The sequence below is a fragment of the Acartia tonsa genome, chromosome 3, assembly GCF_053477335.1.
Source record: "Acartia tonsa isolate MP-2025a chromosome 3, ASM5347733v1, whole genome shotgun sequence".
Taxonomy (NCBI): Eukaryota; Metazoa; Arthropoda; class Copepoda; order Calanoida; family Acartiidae; genus Acartia; species Acartia tonsa.
Window position 1 is genome coordinate 25557698 of NC_137262.1, and position 24664 is coordinate 25582361.

General features: G+C 31.5%; 3 protein-coding genes across 11 annotated transcripts in view; all 3 read left to right on the forward strand.

Annotated features, from left to right (window-relative positions):
* The window catches only part of l(3)76BDm (trafficking protein particle complex subunit 8 homolog l(3)76BDm), a 17150-nt gene extending 12940 nt beyond the window's left edge, over nt 1-4210 (forward strand). The window contains exons 18-23 of one of the 3 annotated variants that reach the window (XM_080153291.1): nt 274-466; nt 798-1075; nt 1370-1688; nt 2232-2383; nt 2731-3623; nt 3829-4210. In XM_080153291.1, coding sequence (XP_080009417.1) covers nt 274-466; nt 798-1075; nt 1370-1688; nt 2232-2383; nt 2731-3210 — 1422 coding nt within the window. In that variant the 3' untranslated portion in view covers nt 3211-3623; nt 3829-4210. The remainder of the gene's footprint in view (nt 1-273; nt 467-797; nt 1076-1369; nt 1689-2231; nt 2384-2730; nt 3624-3828) is intronic. The other 2 variants (XM_080153292.1, XM_080153293.1) reach the window with 2 other exon arrangements.
* LOC145313735 (malonyl-CoA decarboxylase, mitochondrial-like) lies at nt 4209-13458 on the forward strand. 4 transcript variants are annotated; one of them, XR_013877479.1, is made up of 17 exons: nt 4209-4363; nt 5421-5548; nt 6385-6524; nt 6608-6692; nt 6793-6850; nt 6974-7080; nt 7351-7446; nt 7558-7660; nt 7786-7874; nt 8077-8150; nt 10102-10177; nt 10546-10682; nt 11011-11094; nt 11376-11444; nt 11742-11929; nt 12356-12556; nt 13006-13458. XR_013877479.1 is itself a non-coding variant. In XM_080153299.1 (15 exons), exons 1-15 carry the CDS (start codon nt 4219-4221, stop codon nt 11830-11832), a joined length of 1482 nt encoding a protein of 493 aa, XP_080009425.1. In that variant the 5' UTR covers nt 4213-4218; the 3' UTR covers nt 11833-11957. The 4 variants fall into 4 exon arrangements, 1 of the variants encoding a protein (XP_080009425.1); XR_013877480.1 differs by having other exon boundaries at nt 13103-13458; XR_013877478.1 differs by having other exon boundaries at nt 12356-13458.
* The window catches only part of LOC145313734 (rab5 GDP/GTP exchange factor-like), a 25179-nt gene continuing 13973 nt past the window's right edge, over nt 13459-24664 (forward strand). For all 4 annotated transcript variants that reach the window (XM_080153294.1, XM_080153296.1, XM_080153297.1 and 1 more), the window contains exons 1-6: nt 13459-13587; nt 13990-14182; nt 14493-14597; nt 15075-15159; nt 23339-23423; nt 24349-24406. In XM_080153294.1, the coding sequence (XP_080009420.1) occupies nt 13475-13587; nt 13990-14182; nt 14493-14597; nt 15075-15159; nt 23339-23423; nt 24349-24406 (639 nt within the window). In that variant the 5' untranslated portion in view covers nt 13459-13474. The remainder of the gene's footprint in view (nt 13588-13989; nt 14183-14492; nt 14598-15074; nt 15160-23338; nt 23424-24348; nt 24407-24664) is intronic.

A 24664-nucleotide genomic window follows, 5' to 3' on the forward strand; every position in this document is an offset into this window, starting at 1 on the left:
TATAATAAATTATGAGCAATGTACTTATTATCAATAATGTACAAAAGTATTTGATTTGCGGCCGCAGATTTTAAGTTTCAATTTTCTGTCGGACTTTTTTATGGTTGCCGAAATATCTTCATAAAACATACGCTTCTGTACATAAAGTGCCCTTATCTATTGAACTACAATATAACTTGATTATCCCTTAATTGCTATCTGAGGTATTAATAAGAATAATCTTGTACGTTTATGAATTACTTTGTTGACAGCATTAACACATTAAAATCATTACAGAAACCTGACCCTCCCTACGCCATACCAACAGTTAGTGATCCTGTTCATGACTACATGGACCTTATGCCTGTACCACTGCCTGACCAGCTTGCAGGCAGGCTTGGCGCTGGCACCAGTATTAACCTGCCTCTCTGGATCAGAGGAAAGGTTGGGGATAAGAATAGTAGAGATGTTACTAATACTTATACAGGCATAATTAGAACTTTATAATTATTTAAATCATTTACCTAGTGAGATATAAAGAAGATGTTTAGTTGTCATAAAAAAAACAGAAGAGATAAAATTCTAGGTATGTTCATTGCTACAGGGAATCATTACAAAAAAAAATCAGCTGTTATTATTAAATAGCATTTAAGAAAAAGTAATTAAAAAGATTTTTTTGGAAAGTGGGGTGGTTGCGGAGTCAATTTAAATTTCTCTGTGTATGGAGTGTCCAAACTAGCTTAAAACTTTGTTATGGCAAGTGTGAACAAAATAGTTTATGCTATCAAAATAGTCAAAGTCTAATATTTGATTTCCAGGAGGCTTTAACACTTATCAAGACCAACTAATGCAGATAAACGAATGTTTATACTTCTACTATGAAAGTGGTGACCCAAGCCAGAAACAAACTAAATTTAACTATAGAATCCTTCCTCTGGCAGTCAGCTGGCAGCTCCAACCATCCCTTGAGGTCGAGGCCAATTTTATTGGAGAGACTGTTGAAAAGAATAGCATTTTAAAGCATTTAGAATTTAGTTTCAAGAATGTGGGCAAAGCGGGTACTGAGGGCTATATTGGAGATATTTTGATAACACAGGTATTTAAACTTGATGGTCTAATAAAATCAACGAATCAAGTCAAAGATTCATATGAATTTAAACTTCTTCAAAGATATTAAATCTTTCTCATACTCAAAATATTTAACTTGCATAAAACGTTCGTTAAGTTAGTTTATACCTAATCTATTTGGAAATAAAATCCATAAAGAAATAATCCTTTTTTTAGAAATAGTACCTACCTACAGTTCTAATTACAAAAAAAATTGTGGATGCATGCAGCATGGGGCTTTGCAAATATTGTCTTGTAAATTATTTATTTTATGATATTTCAGGTTTCTTTGGTGAGCAAAGAGAATCATTTTCACCGTCTAGAAATTCCCCACTCGATCAACTCCATCTCCCCGGAGCAGACGGTCAACATGGCCTTCAAGGTGACAAACGACAAGCCTCCCCCAGACAAAATAATCCCCAAGAAAACAAGGAAGTCGGAGCAGGAAGAGGCCAAGTTTATGATTGGAAAGGAGACTTTGGAGTTCTCGAGTGTGGGGCTCAAGGATAATAAATGTCATTCTATTCAGTCTCCCCCGTTCTTAGACTTTCTGAAGCCTAGCTTCGACTTTGGGGTACCCAAAAAGCCTCCTTCATTGAAAGGTAAGGTTGTTATATATTAGAGTTTGTTAAAACTGATATTGTATTTTAATTATTCTGAAATTATTTTCTTAATAAAGGGTTACTAGCTAAGTGGATGCTTATAAATGAAAATTCACCTTAAAACATACATAAGATATAATCTTTTTCTAGTTTTTATGTCAGATATTTAACAAAGTTTCATGCTTGTATGGGAAAAATCTTTTCATGGCAATAATTTTTATGAAATAAAACAAGATTGTTTCTTAAAAAGAGAGGGGTTGGTTTCTGGTAGAATCCGTAAAGGTGTGTGTTTTAAGGCTTAAAAATAGTAGTAGAACGATAATATTCACTAAATATGTGTATTTCTTACCTATTGAAAAGAACTACCTATAGACAAAATTTTTTTAAAAAAGTTTATATAAATTTTTATCGTTCTACTACCTAATGTTAAGTTTTTAACTTATAACACATAACCTTTAACGGATTTTACCAGAAACCTACCCCTCTCTTGGTAATAAGTTACTAGTACCTAAGTTATTCATAAAGAAGGTATGAAAAATTTAGGTGATACAGCTGTGATAATGTGGCGGTGCAACTCTGCCCAACCCATCCTTGGTCAGTCCATCATTCCCATCAACTACTCTCCAGCACCTTCGCAACCTTCATCAACATCCATACAGTCATCTAATACTACTGATGAGTCTTTACTATCATTGGTAAGTGGCTTAAATTTCACCTGTTTTTGAAGGATTTAATTTCTAAAAAATGATAAACATCAAATAAGTAGTAATCAAGTAAGGGAGGGATTTATCATTACAAGATAATATTAAAGGACCAGTGTATTTTTGTTTCTTAGTATGCATTATTAATTAGTCCTGAAACTTTTGCAAGTGCATACACACGTGACATACCATTGTCAACTAGTTGTGGAAAAAAAATCGCTAAATACTGCTGTATTTAAACATTACTTTAACTGAAGTTTCATTAGCTATAAGTTTACTTGAAGACCTCACTGAAAAAGTTACAGTTTTTATGGAGGCTTATTCTTGTTTCTTATACCTAGGTTCCATCTCTGCCCTACCAGCCTGTTAAAGTACAAGTGGTTCATCCAAACCAGATCTTACACGATTTTACAACATCTCCCTTTGTTTGTATCAACCTCACACTAAAGTTTAGTCATGTTAATCATCGACCACGTGTTGGTGTTGAGAACAAAACTGGCGCCATTCTGTTGCAGTACCGCGTCAACACTTCAAATATTCAGTTTGATCACGTGATGTGGTCAGGTTCGACCCAGGGTATCAAATATTTGGCGGTTGATCAAGCAGAACCTGTTAGTGTAATTATAAGTCTGAATGTTAAACAGTACGGGCTGTACAATATTGATTGTATTGAATACAGAGCGAGATATGCAGCGCCGAATGTTGATGAGCAATCAATCAATGATTTAAATGTGGAGAATATTTTCAACTGTGATGAAGAATTTAGTACTGTTGATGTTTGCTTTACTGTTCTTCCTCCCTCAAATGACAGTCAAAGTTAGGCAAATGTATTTTATTTGAACATATTAGAATTACAAAATTTTAAATTATTAGACATAACTTTACAATTATACAGATAAATATACCTATTATGCAAAAATGTCTTTTGACAAAAAAAACTACTGCTGATTATTTATATATTCCAAACCAAATTTAAACCCTGGTTATACATTTAATTGTAAAATACTTGAATGAAGCCAAAATGAAATCTACCCTTTAAAACTAGCCGCCTTGGCTTTTCAAGGAAACCTCTTAAGATTATATTTAGAATAATCAATCCATTAGTATAAAGTAAATATTTTTATTTGATCTCCGTTTTTTAAATTGTTTTGTAATCGTATAAAGTTAATGTCTTATTGTGAAAAAAGGACTTTACATCTTGATTTTTCTTTTGATTATTTTTAAAAGATGTTAGGTAGGACAAAAAGAAAGGGGGGGGGGGGGGTAATTTTCACCAAGATTAATTATATGGCCCATTTGATTAATTAATGTTATTTTATTAGTTTCCTGAATAAAAATTGATTTTTTTGATATACAAGCTATCTATGTATTATGGTAAATATCTACCTACTGTTTAAAAAAATACCTAATTGTAATTAATGACAAATAATAAGATATAGGTACAGTTTTGGAAAATTTGGTGAACAATGCCCTATCCCCCCATTAGATTAAGTGCTGGCACGAATACAAGATCATAGTTTATTCCCTGTTATTAATCTCTAGCAATCTGTGATTATCAATTTCATTTATAATTGTATTTAAATATCTAATTAACATGATTAAGTTCTTAACAATAGTTAGGTATTCTAAATTGTCAAAATATTTTATTATCATTTTAATTTTACCGTCTCAAAATTGTAGACATAATATTTATAGTTAAGGGATTTTAATTTTAATTATTATTTAGGGTTATTCTTGATTTAAAACCTGTGTTATTTTATATTAAACTTAATCTAGTAGCAGTAAAGTGATAATATCTTTATGTAATAATCTAATTCCAGATTTTAAAAATGTTATCTTCCCGATATTTAAGCCTAAGAGGATGTAGAAATAGTTTTAGACTATGTAATACAGCATATCTACAAACAAATAGATTTTGTCATCAAAATGAAGAAAATCCATTAAATAATATGTTCAAACTAACCACCTCACTAGGTAAGAAGACAGTTATATGGTTGGAATCCATTTTTAAGAACATTAAATTTCACGCATATACTGCAATTATTTTAAAATTGCAAAGCGTCAAACGTCTTTCTTCAGTCTTAATATCAGTTGAGACCTTGTAAAAGTAGTTTTTTTTATACATTTTCAGATTTGTAAAAAGTTAATACCTAGGTAAAACATTTCACAGTAAAAATCAACAAAATTGTAATAGTTATTTATCGCATCGTATCATAAACAGCTTTCCGTGGATATAAAATGTACAATTAAGAAATAAACTGTTTTTCTATCACCGAGATGCCGAAGGCCCAGACTAAAAAAACTGGTTTCAATATTATGATTGTTCGTTTTTATATTCGTTTAAAGCTGGATATAATACAGTTCCATACATAATTTTTCAGTATAGCTGAGAACTGGTTCCAATCCACCGGATACTAATCGGTTTCGAATAGATACTGGAAATTGATTGAATATATTTTAATTTTCGCTCTCATAAGTACAGTTCATACTTAGTATTATGTTTACTATAACCTGCGTCATTCGCGTCAATCTATTGTTATTATTAAGTAATAGTTTGCTGATCTTGTGGTAAAGAAAAACTTGAGTTCAGTATTTCACATAATTTTATGCTTCAGTATTATTGTTGTTGATATCGCAAACTTTAATCATTTTTTAAACGTTAAATACCTACATTTGGCCTTAATGTTGAAAATAGAATTTTTTAGTATTTTCATATAGATTACAAATAATAATGATTACAACATCTAAAAAGCTTATACATAAAAATGACACATCTTAAACACATGTTAAAATTGCAGTTTTATTGTTCTAAGTGGATACACAAAGCATTCAGATTTGAAAGGTTACAAGTAAATGTAATCTACTTGTGGAGAAGATATGATTTCATTAAAATTAATGGATTATACTTTGCCTTCATTACTATTGTACAATTAAACTAGCGGCTACCCTGTTAGAGTCCACTAGCCACACACATAACTTTCAATTTTTTCTCCTTCGTTAAAAACAGACACTAGGACGATTTTTTTCTCAGTAAGTGAAAGTGTACCAGCAACAGTATCCAGGGTGTGCCAAGAATTCCAGCTACATTACTCAACTTTAAACAGAGAACAAGAACGAAAATATTTACTTGAGCTGGCTCCTAAAACTAAAATTGACAAGGTATTATTTATGTATAGAAATAATATGAACAACTATACGAGTTTATCTAATACAGGCAAAAGGAAACTCTATGCAGGGAGTAAGGGAGGGGACAATGGATCGAATATTCAATTTTTAAGGAGTCTCGGACTTTGGGGACTGGCTTAAAGGGAATGTGCACAAATGCAGCAGATTCTTACTGATTTTGGGGACTTGCGCATCAATGCCCCGCTAACTAGCTGAGCTAGTTTTGAATATGCAGACAGAAAAGTTTGTTATTTATCGCTGGTTTTAACAAATATTTTTTCCCAAGAAAATGTCTTTTCATGTATAGAAACTCTACTGTGATATTTATGTATTAAATAATCTAAGAACCACTTGAATTTTGGGGTTAGTTATAAATATATCAGAAGGGTTGAGGTAGTTCTAAACAAGATTTTTCTAGTGATTAATGACAGAATGTTTACTACATTGTGATGTGTTGATAATTTAATTTTCAAGTAAATGATTTTTTTCTTAGAACTAATTTTGTTCTAAATTAGGTTACCATGATCCCTTTACAATTTTGGTAAAATTTTCTTGATAAATCTGGTTTTCATTGCTTTTCAGCGAACCCTCTTAAATTGAATTAATTGCCCAATGTCCCCTCCCTTACTCCCTGAACTCTATGCCTATTCTTTATTATGTCGTTATTCTTATCATAATATTTTCAAATTTTTTAAGTCGTAACTTTTGAAAAACACACTTAGTAGTAGTACTCTCGTTGTTTGTGCCATTTTAAATGCATGAATATTAACTATCAACAGAATTGAAAACTTAATAGATTTGACTTGAAACTGTTAATTTGTTGTTTTAAGATAGCAGTTCAAAATGCAGCAGAGAAGTACCTAAAGTCAGTACAATCAACAGACGTGAAAGGAGATAAACTACAAGAAGAATTAAGAAAAGCTTTTGAGCCACCCATTAATAAACTATTCTCCAGAATTGGACAAACAAGGTTTGTTTGATTTTTTGTAGATTTTTTAACAACAAATCAGAAAATCCTCCAAAATCTAAAAATTCATTTAATGATCTTTTTAGGGGAGGTGTAAAATTCTTGGTCGATATGCGGAAAGATGTCCTAACTGCCATGAAGGAACTAGATAAAGGTTCCACTGAATTTAAAGTAAGGAGATAGAAAATTGTTAAATTAAAGTGTAAATATTGTTATTAAATTATATATAACTTTAAATCGTTGATTATATCTATATTTGTATTTGTTTTAGAATTTGCAGGAGCTGTCAAAGAATCTGAAAAATCTTCTTTCTCTTTGGATATCTGTAGGTAAAATGAGAATTTTTTCAATCAATTGGGAAAACTTATCCTTTTTTTTCACAAAAAAAACATATCCTCTTACTTACATTTAGGCATAGTAGAACACAATCTAGATATTTGCTCTTGTTATAGGATTTATGTCAACACAGCGAGTGACCTGGGATTCTCCAAGCTCTTTGCTGGAAAAGATTTCTGAATACGAGGCTGTTCATCCACTTAGAAACTGGACTGATCTGAAAGTAAGTTGATATTTTGTTTTTTAAAAATTTTGCTTTGTATAGGTAAAAGGTTTGAAATGAAAGTTTTTTTTATGCTTGAAGATGATACCTAGCGTAAGGAAAACAATTTTGCCTACAATTTTTTTTCAAACATATGTTGAGTTTATTGGGACATTATGTATAATGTATATGTTGTATTTTCTTTCATCATTTTATCATTTTATCTGCAATAGTTTGATATATTTTTCTCTTAAATAAAAGAAAAAATGATTACTAATATTTTTATTTTAGAACAGAGTAGGACCATATAGAAGAGTTTTTGTGTACACACATCCTTGCATGGAAGGAGAACCCCTGGTTGTTTTACACGTGGCATTGACAAAACAGGTTTTTATTTCTTAAGATTTAGAAAAAAAATATTTCAGCCGCTATTTTAGCAAGGAAGCTTATGTATTTTTTTTACAAATTTTCCTCTTAATCTTATCTTATTTTAACTAGATTTCAAGTTCCATGAGTGAAGTGTTGAAAGATCCACGTTCAGTTAAAAATGTAGTGCGGCATTCTTCCGAACAGCTGTTCCTTGATCAAGAAGATGATCTTGGTAAGGTTAATTTTAATGATTACCTAACTGATAAATAAAGCAATAGGTATGGGTTTTGCTTTTAAGCAAAATGGAAATAATGATTTTCTTAAGTTTATCATAATTTTGATACTTATTTTTTTTAGAAAATGTAAATACTGCCATATTTTACTCAATAACCTCCACACAAGCTGGCCTTCAGGGAATCGAACTTGGAACTCATCTTATCAAGCAGGTACAACTACTTTACTTATATCATTACTTTGCTGCTCTCGAAGGAGTTAAAAAGGAAGGAGTATCGTTTACATTTCCTGAATAATTATTATATTTGAGTACAAACTAAGGTTACTCACTCAGTGCACTTTACTTATTTTATAAAGTGCTTTTAATTTGCTAACTGTTAACAAAACTTTCTTTTTTACTTTTTGTTTGTCCAGGCTGTTGCTCTCTTGAGGCGAGAAATTCCAAGTCTTCAAAGATTCTCAACTCTTTCTCCTATTCCAGGTTTCAGGTAAATCTTTTTTTGAGCAAGTTACTTCTAGATTTGATAAGTAGTTAGTGCAAGACATTAAACGTCCTGCTTTTATAATTTATCATTAAACACTTCTGTCTGTTCATATTTGTATTTTATTTTTAAAAACCTTCTTAAGTAACACTAAATCTGTCTTCAATATTCTTTTATTTTGTTGTAACATTACTTTAACATACTTTACTTAATAAGGGGGGGTTTTTTAATGCAACCATCTCGTAATCAATGATTAAATGGCACTTAGAATTCGAATTTCGATCTGAAATTGTGCATGAATAATCCTTGGTAGGTCTATTTTCCCTAAATCGAACAAAAAGTTGGAAAAGTAACGGCTGGCGGCTCAGCCGTTTAGCCGTTTTTTGCCTATTTTCAGGGCAAATTCATCATTAATTACGTAGAAATCCACTTTTTAAAACATATTTTTGGTTTAATTCATGTTAAATGATAGGGTCAAGCGGGGCATTAACCGGTAAGGGGCATTACCGGTAATTTTTTACCCACCTTCAGAAAATGACATTTTTCTCCATGTTCTAGTCGACTGACAGAAAAAAACATAAAAGCAAATTTGTTCCTAATTAAATTGCCTACAAAAAAGTATGAAATGAAATTTTTGTGAGATGAATTTTAAGGGTACTTTTTGGGTCTCAAAGTCGGACGAAAAATTTTTTTCTTCAAAATTTTTTTCACCTAGGTGTATAAAGATCGACCTACACAAAAATTGGTAAGACCTAGAACTGATCCGTAAAAACCTTTTGAACTAAGAATTGCCCGCTCTTTCCAAATCCGTTGAGAGCTTAAATGTAGAGTTAATATTTTTTTCAAAAATGACCAAAGTTCGCGCGGGGTATTTTTCGGTAACGTCGAAAAAAAATTCAAATTCGATTTTTAAGATCAATTTTCAGGTTTTCTTTTGTAAAATCTAAAATTCAATATGGGCTTTTTAAGAATTAGGCCAAAAAGTGAATAGAACAGGTTTTTTTATATAAAAAAATTTAAATTTTATTTTTTAAGAAAATTTTTGTGAGAAAAAAATCGAAATTTCTCGTCTTTTAAAAAAAATGATTTTTGACATAGAAGGAATAGTCCGATCTTTATGAAAATTTTTGTGGATAATTCCTATAACCTATACTAATTATGATTATTCATGTTTGACTGGCCGTTTGGCCGTTTTTCATCGATTTTTTTTAGGTTGAAAAGACGTTACCCACAATGCCCCACCGTAGGGCATTTATCGGTAATTTCTTTGAGTCCAATTATGACAAACTTCTAAAAGTCCTAGGATAACGTCCTATTAGGACCTGATAGTCCTTTCCGTAAGCTTTCTAATGGGCTTGGTCCCATTTAAAAATATTAATATTTACCCCATTTTTTTTTCAAAAAACCAAAAAAATTACCGGTAATGCCCCGCCTTACCCTAGCAATAACAGTTTTTTAAATTTCTAGTACCAACAGCTACCGGCTAGAACCGTTTGATAAGGTTTTAGAGCGAGATAAAGTAATATGTGGAGATAGGTTTCGTGACTAATATGCTCTTAAGATAGCAAAAAAATGGGAAAACAGCTAAGCCGCCAGCCGTTAGCCGTTACTTTTCCAACTTTTTGTTCGATTTAGGGAAAATAGACCTACCAAGGATTATCCATGCGCAATTTCAGATCGAAATTCGAATTCTAAGTGCCATTTAATCATTGATTACGAGATGGTTGCATTAAAAAAACCCCCCCTTATTGTCTTCTAGGGGCTTTATTTTCAAAGGGGGAGGGAAGTAACAGAAAAAGATCTAAGTCCACGATAAGACTTAGATAAAATAAAAAACCATCCAAGTATTCATTCGAGCTTCCCTAAAATAGTCAAATCTATCTCTTTAATTACAAGCTAGTTCTTAACTTACAAACGATAAACATTACTAATAAAACTAAGAGAATTAATACTCTAGGACTTGGTTATTGTTGGAAATCACTCGGCATTTACGCGATGGAGCTCCTAGTCCACTTACTTCATCTGAAGTTCAGGTAAATAGTTTCCTATTTCTTATGGTTACTGTTATTCTTGTTTTTCTGCATATCGCAATTACACGTAAAGCTTGTTTTTTTAAAATTACACACCCTCTTTCTTCAGTTAGTTGTCATTGAATCTACATATATTTTTTTTCAACATGCAGTCAGCTATTTTAATTTCTTTATGATAATTCATAGTTAATAACATAACTTAATATTATATCTTTTATTAGTACATTTGTTGATATTGTATTTTTGTGTTCACATGTTTGTTAATATGTAGAACTCAGTAGGTATATTTACTTTTTATTAAAACAATGCGTGTTATGAACTTAAAGATATATATGAGAATTGAGTTAATTGTCATTTTAATTCTTATTTAGATATTGTCTCAAATACAATCAGACAAGACACAATCTACTGAAGAATACCTGCAAAATATTTTAAAATCCGGGAACTGGGTGACACAACAAGATCTTGTGGACACTTTCAAACCAATTCTGTCGCGTCTATGTGCAAGGTATGTTCTGTTTATTTATAAAGTGAAGAATGTTTTGCAAAGCCTCATTTTGAATGAAGTCGATCAACATACACGTTTAACACAAGTTCCTAAAGATCATCCAGAAAAAAATGTTTAAAAAGCTTGTAAATAAAAACTGCAAATTATGGCCCATTTTAGTCTCTTTATTTATTGAATTAATTTAACATTCGAACTAAATGCATTACTTTTTCACCTTACAGTGTCACACCCGTATAATGTATATAAGTACCCATTTAATTAACTTTCTTTAGTGACAATTTTTTATTGTTTAATAACATTAAGATAAAAAATGTTTCCTTTCTTTTAGATATTTGTATGAAGAAAAGAGGCGAGGAAAAGCATTAGATCCTGTGGCAAATTTCCACATCAGAAATGGTGCTATGCTATACAGGTTCCAATTTTAATGTTTGAATTTTCCTGTGATCAAAAGGCACTTAAAACTGCATGAGATTGAGATCTTCCGGCTTTAATCAGTGAAAACCCTGTTTTTATGCACTTATTTATGTAGAAAAATAAAAAAGATATCTTTGTACAAAACAAAGGTTTCAATTTTTAGTTTAATTAAATCACATGCACATCACAAACCTTAAAAATCAAGAATTAATTCTTTTATACAAAGATAAAACAATTTTTTAGTTAATCTATTTTCTGATTTGACTTATTATAATCTAGGATAAATTGGATGGCTGACCCTTCGCCTAGAGGATTGGGAAATTCATTCGGGCTGATGGTCAATTATAGGTAGATTGTTTTAGTTTTTTTTAATTTCTAGAATGAACTTCTATATTTGGTGTTAGGTTTTTTCTTAGGGTTTTCCAATTTCAAATAGGGTTTGTGGTACTCCATGTCTATAATATAATTTAAAGTACAGAATATTAGCGTATACCCTCAAAGCACTGAAATTTAATGAGTTGGTATTTCGTTTGTTTGTTCATTACTTCAGGTTAGGTTTATTTACTAGTTAAGGTATGATATAGGAATGTTAAAAATATTTTTTATGAAATGAAATCACCCTTTGGTAAATATCTTAATATTTAGGTATTACTTAGAAAACCTAGAAGAAAATAGCCGAGAATATATTAAGAAGAACGTATTGCCTGTACACAAACAGGTTTTACAACTACTGTAATAGGGAAAAAGCAGAAAGATATATTACACAACTAAACCGAAACTTGTTTGAATCGCTTTGTCTCCACATAAAATCCAATTCAAACTTATTATTCTTTATATCTAGTAGGGATGGCAATCCGGATCCGGAATCCACCCAATTTTTGGCCAATTTTGGAATCCGAATCCGGATCCGGAATCTGTTTTTTAATAGCGGATTCCGGATTCTTATTTGGTAGGCTAAAATTAGCGTCTTGAGTTTTTTTTTTCAACTCCTCCTCTTTGAAGGTAAAGGTTTTTTATCATTATATATAATATCTTTTAAAATCTGGTTTGATTCTCGGAAGTGAATTATAGAGCACCAAGAACATAGATTTTAGGACATATGTAGCACTTATTTTTTTTATTTTTTTTAAAAAATCCTTTTAAAATATTGATAGAATCCGGAATCCGAATCCGGAATCCGCCAAAAATCCGCCCCTTTTTTTTACGGATTCTTTAAGAATCCGAATCCGGCCCAAAAATTCGACGGATTGCCATCACTAATATCTAGCCTTCATGCAAAAGAAAAGATTTCTTTTACAAATTGTATTTTATTGAATATATCATTTTGAACATAAATGTACACCCCAAACAATTTATTCAACATCAAAAAATTATGTTTTATCTGTACCCCAGACAGTTAACTTATCTTTAATTATAGATAATAATATTTAATAGTTTTTGTCGTGAGATATTATTACAAGGTATCAAATTACTTTAGTCTGATCATTCTACTACGTTGCAGACTAATTATCCTGTTAATTGCATTTCTTTTCTTCAGGTTTATTGCCTCTAAAAAAGTTGTATTGACTTTTTATCATGGATAAAGGGGATTATTATTGTCTTTCTATCTTTTGATTTGATCTAAAATGTTATTTTGTATTTTTAGGGGGGTAAGGCATTTTGTCGTCTTGTTGGTTATAATAGTCGAGGTGTTAGGATTTACATACAATCAAATCATTTAGTTATTAGGTATTTGTTATTTTTAAAAAGTCATTATAATTATTTGAATTACCTACCTATTTAGAATAATTTTATATCTTAAGGTCAATTATTTTAATATTAAAAAATTTCTCAATTTTGGCAAAGAAAGGTGTGTTACCCCTTTGAGTAGGATATCTCTTATTTCGATGCCTTGTGTCTATTTTCCCAGACAATTTAAACAATGAATTAATCATAAAATGTTATTGATATGTACTTTACTTTTTGTGTTTTGTACAACTATCAATAATTGAAATTTTAAACTCTAGAACACTGTGATATAATGTAACTTTAGAGCTCAAATACTGCTCATGAAAGAAGGGGGGGGGGGGATATTTGCCACTTTCGCTTATGTTGTTTTACAAGTTTACCTGTAACTATTCAACTTTTGATTTTTTACCTGCCCAGAGACCACCTGGAGGCCTGCAGCACCTGAACCTGAGGTCTATCAAAAAAATATTAAAACTTTAGAAAATTTATTTTATAAGAATGCTTTTATCCCTAATAACCTATCCTCTCAGTCTAAACGGTTTACGCAAATGTGTCAACCCCCCCCCCCCCCCACAAAACAATGACTTCCATGTCCATATTATGTACAAGTGCCACAATCTAAATATTTGCAGAAGAAGTATAAAATCAAAATGGCGGCTGACAGCCACCGACTGAAGCTGGGTCAGACAGATTTACGTTGCAGAAATGGGTGCGGATTTTACGGGAATCCTGAATGGAACTGGTTATGTTCACAGTGTTACAGGTCAGATACTTGGGTCGTTTTGTAGCGAAGCTACTTTTAATTCTTGGTTTGTCTGTTTTCAGTTTGCTTATATTGAAATGAAGCTACGTCATATAAATAGATATAATTATCATCACTAGGATGTTGAACCAGATTTTCTTTTACTCTGATGATGTAATACTCACAGATAGCTAAAGTAACGACACCCACCATCCATCCCCTCTCCTCCTACTAGATGAACGAACTGATCAATAAATTAGCTCCAAATTAGCAGGCTAAATTGACGACAAATTTTCCCCCGTTAATATATCCAATCCATATATAGAATATCACATAGTTCTTTTATACGTCATTTATAAACATCTTCGTTTAAATAGTAATTCGATTGACGAATATTTTTATCATTAAGTTTTTATTTTTCAGAAAGCAAAATACAACAATTCAAAGTTACAACTTTGACGCGCCAGGTTCCAACACCAATCTACAACAAATGTTGCAGCAACAACAACAGATGAATGTGCAACTGCCACAGCAACAAGGAGGAGGGTATCCACAACAGCAATATGTTCCGTATTCTCCTTCACAGTCGGCTTCACTTCCTACTCCTTTAAATAAGGTAAGACGTTTTTATTTAATATGAATAAAAGGGCAAACTATGACTAAAAAACAAAATGTAAATCTGTCCGCTAGTTGTATGGTAGGCGCTTGATTTGAGTCCCAGTTGAACTGCGTCTTTAATATAAGAAAGGGATAAGGTGGGGGGGGGGGGGGGGGGTTACGACTCATAAATAGTCCAAATTCATCAATGCACATAAGAGTTGTACAATCAAAGTGTTTAAAGTAATTGTATTGCATAAACAATAAAAAAAATACTTCTTCATTTAGATAATCAGTTGAAAAAGAAAATTAATGTTCATTTTTTATAGGAAAGGAGTTCTCCATTTGCATCAATGATGGGACGATCCCCCGCCCTGGATAGAAAACTGAAAATTCCTTCACCCCAACACATGGCCCAGGGAATATCTAACAAGGTAGGTCGTACCATATGGTTTATTGCTATTCCTTTTAGTAACATAACTTCTCTAAAATGTTCGTACATGTTCGCACGCTGCACTGTGAACGACAATCACGTTACAGACTATATAAAGTCTACATACAGACAGAGATTCACTACATATTTGTTATGATTGTCTAATTTTCATATACCTAAACATAATGTCACAAGATTTTCTGTATTATTACTGTTTCACAATTTACTGTTCTTTTTGTGTTTAGTTTTATTGTTTTTAACTGTGCTGTCAAAAACATGTTTATGACAGGGACGTCCAAGCTTTTTATTTTGAGGGGAGTGGAATGGGGTTTCAAAGTTTGAAGGGGGGTAAACACACCTTAACCCCCAAACTCGGACGTTTAATTCTATGCCCCTTCCTACTCATTTCAAAATTTTAAATAAGTACTTTAGTTTAATTTTTAAACTCTTTTCTATCACAATCCTATGTTTGTTTTAGACGAAGATATTTCAATCTCAAACCCTGGACCGTAGTTCAGCAAATATCAGACAAATGTTTAAAAAGACAACACCCCAGAGAAAAGGTAAGAGTTTATACATATTACATATCATATCCAATCCTATTATAAGTAGTAAGGATTTTTGCCTGAAACTTAAGATTTCGATGACTACTGAACCTGATGAGTTTTCCATTTAAGGGAAGCTTTACATATGCCCTGGGTTGGTTAGAGGCTATTTTATTTTTCAATTTACATAAATCCTGGTAGGTATGGTTTTAGACTATTTTTATTCCATACCCTAACCTTCGTATAGAGCCCCTAGTTGCTAGGGTCGCAGTCACTAGTTTCATACATAAAGTAGTAAGGTTTTATCGAATGTCTGTTAAGATTTCGCTAATCTTCTTATTCCCTCCCCTTTTCCAATACACAGCCTCAAAATGCTAGAGGCGAAGCAATTAGTATATTTTAAGTAAAACTTAAACAATTATGTATATAAAGATAATAATTTGCCTTACCTAAAAAATATATATACAATGTAAATTGTATAATAACTTCGCAAATATGAATTTGGCACAAAAAATCCCAAACAAAGAAACTATTTTGTAGGTTATGTACTTTTAACATTTATTGATCTAAAGTACCCGAGATTTTTTTGTGTTGAACCGGTAATGCGTTTTGCGTAATAAAATGCGTATTAACATTATTTTAACACTAGGGTTAGTTAAGATTTGTCAATCAATGTGACAGTGTGTTTATATTTTAGTACTTAAGATTGTGCATTTTAAATATACATATCGGATTAAGTTCAAAATACGAAAAAAGTCATTTTTTCTAACTACTGTTTTTATGGCGGGTTTATTAAATTATAAGAAAAGATGAATCATGGAAAGAAAACGAAGTAGCGGGTTTCTTTGTATTTTCACAGTAGCTTTTGATATGTTATTTTAGGTTAGGTTTGGTTAGGTAAATGTTAATGATTTCTCCACTGGGGCTAGAAATAGGAGAAACGCTACTTTGAAAATAAGACGAAACCTGCTACTTCGTTTTCTTTCCATGATCCGAAAAGACTTGGCATTCTTACTAGATCCAAAAATTTCTTAATCACAGATGAATAGCATGCAAGTAATTCTACTGAAGAGATATATTTGTACTATTAATATGATTGGAAAACGTAGATTAGTTATATCTTATGAACTTTGTATTCAGATATTTGGCATAGCAACTAAGGGGGGGGGGGCGGAAGTGACACTTTTTGAAACCAAAACTAAAAGTCAAAGGAACTCAACTAAAAAAAGAGTTACAGGTCTGACATTTTGCATGGCAGTTGCTTTATAGGGGTACAATATGGAACTGTGAAGAAACGGCGGCGCAACCGCCGAAAACCGCCGAGAAAAGGCAACAAAAATTACGGCGGTTTTCGGCGGTTGCGCCGCCGTTTTTTCACAGTTCCATATTGTACCCCTATAAAGCAACTGCCATGCAAAATCTCAGACCTGTAACCCTTTTTTTAGTTGAGTTCCTTTGTTGACTCTTAGTTTTGGTTTCAAAAAGTGTCACTTTCGCCCCCCCCCCTTTATTGATCGTAAATATTCTTAAAAACTTTTAACTATAGAAATGACTTTTCCTTCAACTTATTTGATCTATATACTAGTGGCTACATCCCTAACATCTAGGGGCTCTGTATTCGAAGGGGTAGAGAGGGACTAGAAAATAGCTTAAAATCACCCAAAAACTTTTAACTGATAAACTAAACTAAAAACTCGGGTTAGGATACAGAAAGCCCGACTCAGAAAGCCAGTAATAAACTTTTTGTTTCAAATTTCAGAAATCCCATAAATCTCAAGGCAAATTATTGAGGTTGAAATTTACACTTTAAAAAGGATTTTAAGGGTTGGGGAGGGGGTATATGAGGTAAAGGAAATTGATTTAGAATTGATAAAGATAGTGTACTAAATAATGCCATATCTCCCGGACATACGCTGTCATGCGTCAGGTTGGAAGGGTGACGCAATTTTCAGATCCCAGATTTCGCGATTTGAAAAAAATATCTTTATATTATAGCGAATTAAAAAATCTTGCAAGCATCGTTGTTATCTTACAGAGAAAAATAGTAAATCAAATAGCAAAAACTGAGATCTGAAATTTGCGTCACCCTTCCAATATGACGCATGACCGCAACGACCGCGAGACGTGGCATTACTATATCGAGGTTGATGGGGGGGGGGGGAGGAAAGAGGTAATAAATGTGTCATAAACCCAATTAAGGTCACCGGGCTATATGATAAATAAACTGCAGGGATTTAAGGGGATAAGACAATGGCCTATAAATTAATATACATTCACAATGATGATACATATAATTACCCCTCCTGTAGATTACGATTAGTGCTTTAACCGTTTTAACACTCAACTTACTGACATAACCATTAAAAATTCACTTTGTCCCTCAAATTTGTTGAGCTAACGAATAAGAAAACATTATTACAAAACTTTAGGTACCAGCATAATAAACAGCCCAATGTCCCCTCTCTCCCTGATAAACTGTTTAAGATGGGGAGGAGTTGTATTATAATTCATAACAACCTCACAAAAAGGAGGGAAATTCTAACTGAAGATTATATTGTTTCTGCAGTGCCACTACTATATAAATAGGAATGGTAAAATATTGCAATTACAAGTGAAATAAGACAAAGTGGTTCTTTGAAAATTTATATAGAATTTGGAAAAAAATTTGCGTTAGCACGCTATGTTTATAATGGCGAACATATGATTACGTATTACATTTGTAATACATAGAATAATCCCTCCCGTTTTATAATTCCCAATTTAAGAAATAAACAACAAGGAGGACAATATCTATAAGTAGCAATAATATCCATAAAAAGGCAGAAATATAGCCCAAAAGATAGAAGAAATAGTGAAGGAAAAGTCAGCAGAATAAAACAAGGATGACAACATCCATAAAAGCAAAGCACTGAAACAGTAGGACAAACAAACATGAACACTTGTATAGTGTCAGAACTGAATAATCACTATATAAATGTATAAGAGTCAGCAAATCTGTAAATAAACTTGTTGAAAAACAGATACAAAAAAAAACTTAATACAGGATAATGTTTATGGACATACTTACATTTTTAGGACTTGATTATAGAGTTGCATCGCTTATTACATTATACTTTTTTGTCCCAGGAATCAATATATCAAAAATCAGATCAATCCGATGATTAGATCACATAAAACTTTGTTGTTAAAAAGTAAAAACATCAACATGTTTAAAATGAACTTACGGACATTTTGGTAATGATTATAGAGTTGCTACGCTTTCTAAATTGTACCTAACTACTAAAGGAATCACCATGCAAAATTTGAAATCGATAGGACAATTCCAACATTCCTAAATTAACCAAAAAAAGCTATCCGTTACGGACGGACGTACGGACGGACCGACCCTAATTATAGAAAGGCTTCGCTTTTAAAAATACGAAACACAGCATAACATATAGACTGACGGATATAGTGAGTTGAAAAGAAGCTCTGTAATATTATGAGCGGTGAAAATTTTTCTTTGTTCATTTCCTGTGAAAATTTGGTTTATTTCAGAGCAATACAAACTGACCGACAAATTAAAAACTTTTTTGGAGTAGATTTGCAATGGATGCTCATCTCGGTAAAGATAATATTCAGTCAAAAATTAGCCGTCTATCATGAATAGCAGTAAAGAAATTTCCCATACTGTTTCAATGGACAAAAAGACAGACAGACGAATGGAAAGATGGAAGGAGATTCTGTAACAGAAAGCAGCTTCGCTATTAAAACAAAGCCTTTATTTCATCTATTATTATCTTTTAACCATGCATACTATTAATATTACAGCTTTTTACAACGTTATTGATTAATTAGTAACTTCTGTAACATAGAGCAGCTTTCCTATTAAATCAATGCCTTTATTTCATATTTTATAATCTTTAAACCATGCATACCATTAATATTGCAGTTTCTACAACAACTGATTTATTAGCGAAGCCACTCTGTAATAAGTCTTAAATAATAAGCAAATTTACTCTATGATCGTTACATTTATAGCAACAGTTTTTAAGTGATAAAATAACATTATTTATAGGATTATTAGAATACTGATTCCCACCGTTTCAGAGTTTCGCTTTTATGGATGTTGTCATTCTTGTTTTATTTATAGATGTATTAAAACATTTCAATTACTAGCTTAGAAGTTGAAAATATTTTTCTCTTCCTAAAATGCTAGTTTTATGTAGTGGGGAAAATGGATACAATATTGCTAGCTTGCTGATACCCTTGAGGCCTCTAGGAGCACTTGCATTATGGAGTAGGGTTTTTTAACGGGCGGATTCTTTAGAGAGGGTGGTACCCTCCCCTTAAATTGTAATAAACCTATGAGAAGCTTCACTATAAAAGAGAACCATAGTTAGCGAAATCCTTCACTTCACACACCATGCGAAGCCACTCATTAATTATAAATTTTTATTCTTTGATTTTCTTGGCTGCTATGCAAGAGCTACGAATGGAATTTTTTTTGTAGAGATTTTCTATACCAATTGGCATCCAACATTTAATTTACTTTATCATTAAAGCCTTCCCTTTTTGTGTAATGCATTCAAATTAATCAAAATTAAAATAGTGGACACAAGGATCTTAAGGGATAATATAATGGTCAATAAATTGAAGGAATCCCCAAAATACGAGAAAAGTTAGTTAGCGCATCGTATTATAGACAGCTTTCCGCTGTTATTAAAGAGAAATATCATAAGATTAAAACCAAATTTGTTATTCCCGAGGGGCCAAAGGTCTCGGCTAACAAAACTTGTATTTATTCTATGATTTTAAAAACGAAGCTTTTCTATAATAAGCGTCGGTCCGTCCATCCATTACGTTTACCTCTTTTCGTTAAATTAGACATATTAGATTTGTCTTCATATTAAACTTTATATGATGATTCCTATAACTGTTAGGTATGATCTGGTAGCAAATCTATATTTATTACCAGAAAGTCCGCATGTCTATAAAATATGCTGATTTTTTGACAAAAACATCTTATTTATATACATTTAATATTTTGAATAATGAATCCTAGTACAATATTATGAGCAATGCGTCTCTATAATCAAATTCTAATAATGAAAGAAAGTGATTTTACTGTACCCTGTATTTACACCATTTTGCAACAATTTTCTGTACAATTTTTTGGGGCTTATAAATTATTGCGTTGCTTAATAAGTGCTGACACTCTACAGGAGTTATTGTTCGTTTGTCCTTCCTTCTGATTTTAGAAAATTACTTTTATGGATGTTGTCATCCTTGTTTAATCTGTAAGTTAAAGGTGTGAAAAGGATTTATGGAAGCCAAGTGTCACTAATTAGTAGTACTCTCAACCCAATAAAAGGAAAGAGTTTGAGAGGAGGGGGGGTTTATTAAACAAGGTCAAAATAGTCCAAAATGTACTATAAATAAAATAAGAATTAGATGTAGACTTAGAGGCGGAGAAAGAAGACATTTTCACCAATGGCATCAAGTAGAACTAAAGAATCCATTTAAGAGGTAGAAAGGAGAAAAGAAAGTAATGAGGTCATTATGAGGGATGCTACTCATGAAATATGTTAATTTTTTTATGTTAAACAAGTTGTATATGTGCACTTTTGTTTGATTTATAGTTTTTGATATGCAATTTACAAATTATGAATTTTGATTGATCTTAAGTAATAAACTACAGCAAGAAAGAAAGACAAAGTGTATGAGGGAAGAAGGGACTTATAGAGATACTACATATCTAAAAAACATATACTGGTGGGGGGGACAAATTTAGAAATGTGATACTTCCTATTTCTTTGAAGATTGTGTGATGAACGGGAATGAGGGGGGGGGGGAGACATTAGGAAAGGATTATAAGGAATTATAAGGAATGGAAAAATTCTCATAAGGAGGGTGGGGTAAATATCCCTTATGCTTTAGTTTTATAATAAATTGACTATTTTAGTATTTTTTTAATGAACATTTTTGAGTACTTTAATTTATTTTTTTAACACTCAACATATTTTTTATAAAATATTTGTATTTTTTTGGCACAAAACAACACATTTTGTACAAATTCTATCTATAATGCTTATGAGCGCTATTCCGGGTGTTCAACCCCAATAATTAGCCTTGAGACCTTCAAAATGAGGTGTGAAATTTAAAATCCCCTATTGCTGGGTAACTCAGGCCCGGGGTATCTGATACCTCGTCCTAAAAACTCATTTTTCGGGGGTGAGCGATTATAATAGCTTCCCTTCTTCGACTTGCATACAATTCCGTAAGTTCTAAATTAAAACAAGGATGACAACATCCATAAGTAGCGAAGCACAAAAATTATGTATAAGAATTTAAAGATTAGTTGTCAAAAACATGTATATTGGGGGAAAATCACTAAACCTTTTCAACATTTGTTTTTAATTTTTTAATACTTATATATCAGTACTATGACTAACAGACTGACGGTCAAAGTAAATTACATACTGGATGCTCATAACAACGGGAAATTTAATTTTGATATTTTTAACTAAAAAGATTTTGAGATCGGACCATAAAAGACAGGAAATTTAATTTTTATATCGTATAACTGAAAAAATTTAGGAAATCGGACCATAAACACCAAAGGTATGGATAAAAATGTGAAAAATACAAAAATAGCCTAAAACCTGCTTTAAGGCAGTCTGGCCGTCATAGTTGTTTTCTTGAAATGACAGGAAATTTTATTTTGATATCTAAAACTGAAAAAATTTTGGAAATTGGACCATAAACACCAAAGATATGGAGAAAAATGGAAAAAATACAAAAATAGCCTAAAACCTGCTAAAAATGGGAATGTTGTCAAAAAATTTCAGCCTTTTATCTTTTATAGGAGCCGAGAAAATCACGTTTCCTTCAAACTGAGACAGACGGACATTTCAAATTATAGAGTAGCTTCGCTACTAATAAACTCGAATCCATATATTTATGATTGTATAGTCACATGTCATTTTTTACTAATTGCAAGTATCAATCTATAATAAATCCGGCAGATCTCAATATCAATATGATTGATAAAATAAAAGCATGAATGAAATGCAGGGCTTGGCAGCCAAAGCCGCAGTTTTGTCTTAAAAGCAGCAACCGCCGTGCCCCCATAATCAGGACATCAACAATCAAACTGTAATTTTAATTAATAGCAGAGCTACATTTTTAAAGCTATTTACAACTGCAACCGCTCAAAAGAAGTGGTTGAAAGCTTCAAACGTTTAATTGTCAGCCTCAAACAGTCCAAAGTCTGTTAATGATCCACTCTTTTGACCATTAATCGCTGTATATTACTTCATTTTATATAATCTTTAACAATTCCAAAAATTATTTGCGGTTGCCAAGCCCTGAAGAAACGGCGCTGCGTATTTTTTAATGACTCATGCAAAACTGGCATCAAATTCTCTTATTAAAATAAAAGTATTAGTCAGTACAAATTATTAATTCCTCTCAGAGCATTATTGTTATAATCGATGTTATGTAACATTCAGATTTATATAATATCATATAGATATATATTTAGAGGTATTGTCTAAAGCGAAGCTTTGATATTTTACAACTTTATCCAACTGTTCTTAATAATGATTATTCTAAAATTAACTTTAAGCCAATGAAAGGAAAATAAATATTTTATGAATCAACCAACAAGGAATTAGGTTTGTAAATATGATACTTTTAAATAGGCTTTTGAAATTTATTGGATGTATTTTTATAAAACGTTTCTTTAGCTTATTTTATGTATTAAAACTTAATTTTATCGTTTATACATTTATATCAAATAATAGAGACAATTTTTCTAAAATTCTTTTAAATCATATATCTAGCTAAGATTAATTGAAATTATCCTCGGTTACAAAATAAAATTATTTTTATAGTCCTGTTAGTCCTAGTGGGTTTTAGCCTGTTCCAACGATTAAAGATTTTACTTGTATTTTTTTAATATTTTTGTTGACAATTTCAATAAACCTACGTGATACATGGATTTTCTTTACGGTTTAAAACCAGGCTTTCGTATAATAAATCAAATAAAGAATTCAAAGTTTAAATACCACTTTTTAAACATACTTATATCAGTTTTCTTGTTATATTTTTATATCTACTTGGCCTGTTATTTTTTTATTTTAAATGTTCCTAACACTGTTTCAGTATTAACACACTTATGTACTTTGACTGATTTGTTGTTTTATTATTTTAGAAGATTTATCATCAGACAAATCTGAACTAGTAACGCCAGAGACAAAACAAGTGGGCAAAGAATTCGGTGAATATTTGAGCAAAAGGTTATTATTTAAATTCAGAGTTTTTACTGATAAGATTTTATTTGCGCAACTGCTCTATCACTAGGGAATGTCCGTTCATCTCATCTAGACGAAATTTGATGAATATTTTAGCAAAGTATGAATTATTAACAGTGCAGCATTTGTATAACTAGTGATTATCAGTTTGTCGAATTAGCCGTCCGTTGTCAAAAAATACTTTAAAAAGACTAAATCCAGTGAATTTTTATAAATTATTTGCAAGAAACCCTAGAATCTATTCAACAAGGATGTCCTATTCAACGTTTTCTCATTTTCATTGCTTGGACATGATTTGGGTCATTTTTTGTTAGTTTTTGACCAAAACTGTAGGGTTTATATTGAAAAGAGTGAAGCGATCGGTTTTTTTTAACACCCTTTAGTTTGTTATTACCTCGCTACTTATGAATATACCTATTCATCCTTGTTAAATAACAATAAGGCGTAATGATTTGAAATATGTAAAGATTAACTACTTTTTATTTCCTTTAACATTGTTCCATTATACTTATCAATGAGTAAAATATTAGGTATAGGTATAGCAAAAGGCAAAATAAAGTTTCCTTTTTTTAAGCATTGGTCGACGTCGTTCAAGAAAGTCTATTATTTAACTTGAATTCCCAAACAGTTTCGCTACCTACTCATAGACGTATTTGCTTTAATTTGTGCGACTTTTAAAACTCATAAGATAAGAGAAAATGATTGTACAAAAAAAAGATATGAAAAAAACTTATTTCAAATGCATTTTTAAAAATAGTTCCTTGATAACAAAAACAGATGTTTTAGTATTGAATGTTATATAAAAGTTTTTATTCAAATAATACAAAATCGACAGCATAAAGTGATAAAACTATAAACATGTGGTGACAAAAATGTTGAACTTACAAAGATTACTAAAATATTATTTTAGAGTGAAGAAGTCCGGCATGGAAGATTTATCCAAGAATATTCAGTATTTTATTAAGCGGGTGAGTTGTGCACGTTTGAGAAACATTAATTTCTCAGCTGACTAACCCATGACTATTTGAGTTTTTTCTGCTAAAATTCAGTGATTTCAAGTTTGATTTTTGTCAGTGCAGTGATAAAAGGTTCAGATTTATTTTTGCGTTAAAATGGTGTGTACTTTTGTTTTGATTAAATACATACTAAAAGTCTATGTTTGCTATATTATTACGCATATATTAAGGATTTTTTAGTATGATAATTTTTTTGTTAAGCTTATTCCT

What these genes read in the sequence shown, in the direction of transcription:
- LOC145313735 (XM_080153299.1), top strand. Translation starts at nt 4,219, where the DNA reads ATGTTATCTTCCCGATATTTAAGCCTAAGAGGATGTAGAAATAGTTTT. An exon ending in TTCTCTTTGGATATCTGTAG is followed by an intron (nt 6,851 to 6,973) that starts GTAAAATGAGAA and finishes CTCTTGTTATAG; the next exon opens with GATTTATGTCAACACAGCGA. An exon ending in TGATCAAGAAGATGATCTTG is followed by an intron (nt 7,661 to 7,785) that starts GTAAGGTTAATT and finishes TATTTTTTTTAG; the next exon opens with AAAATGTAAATACTGCCATA.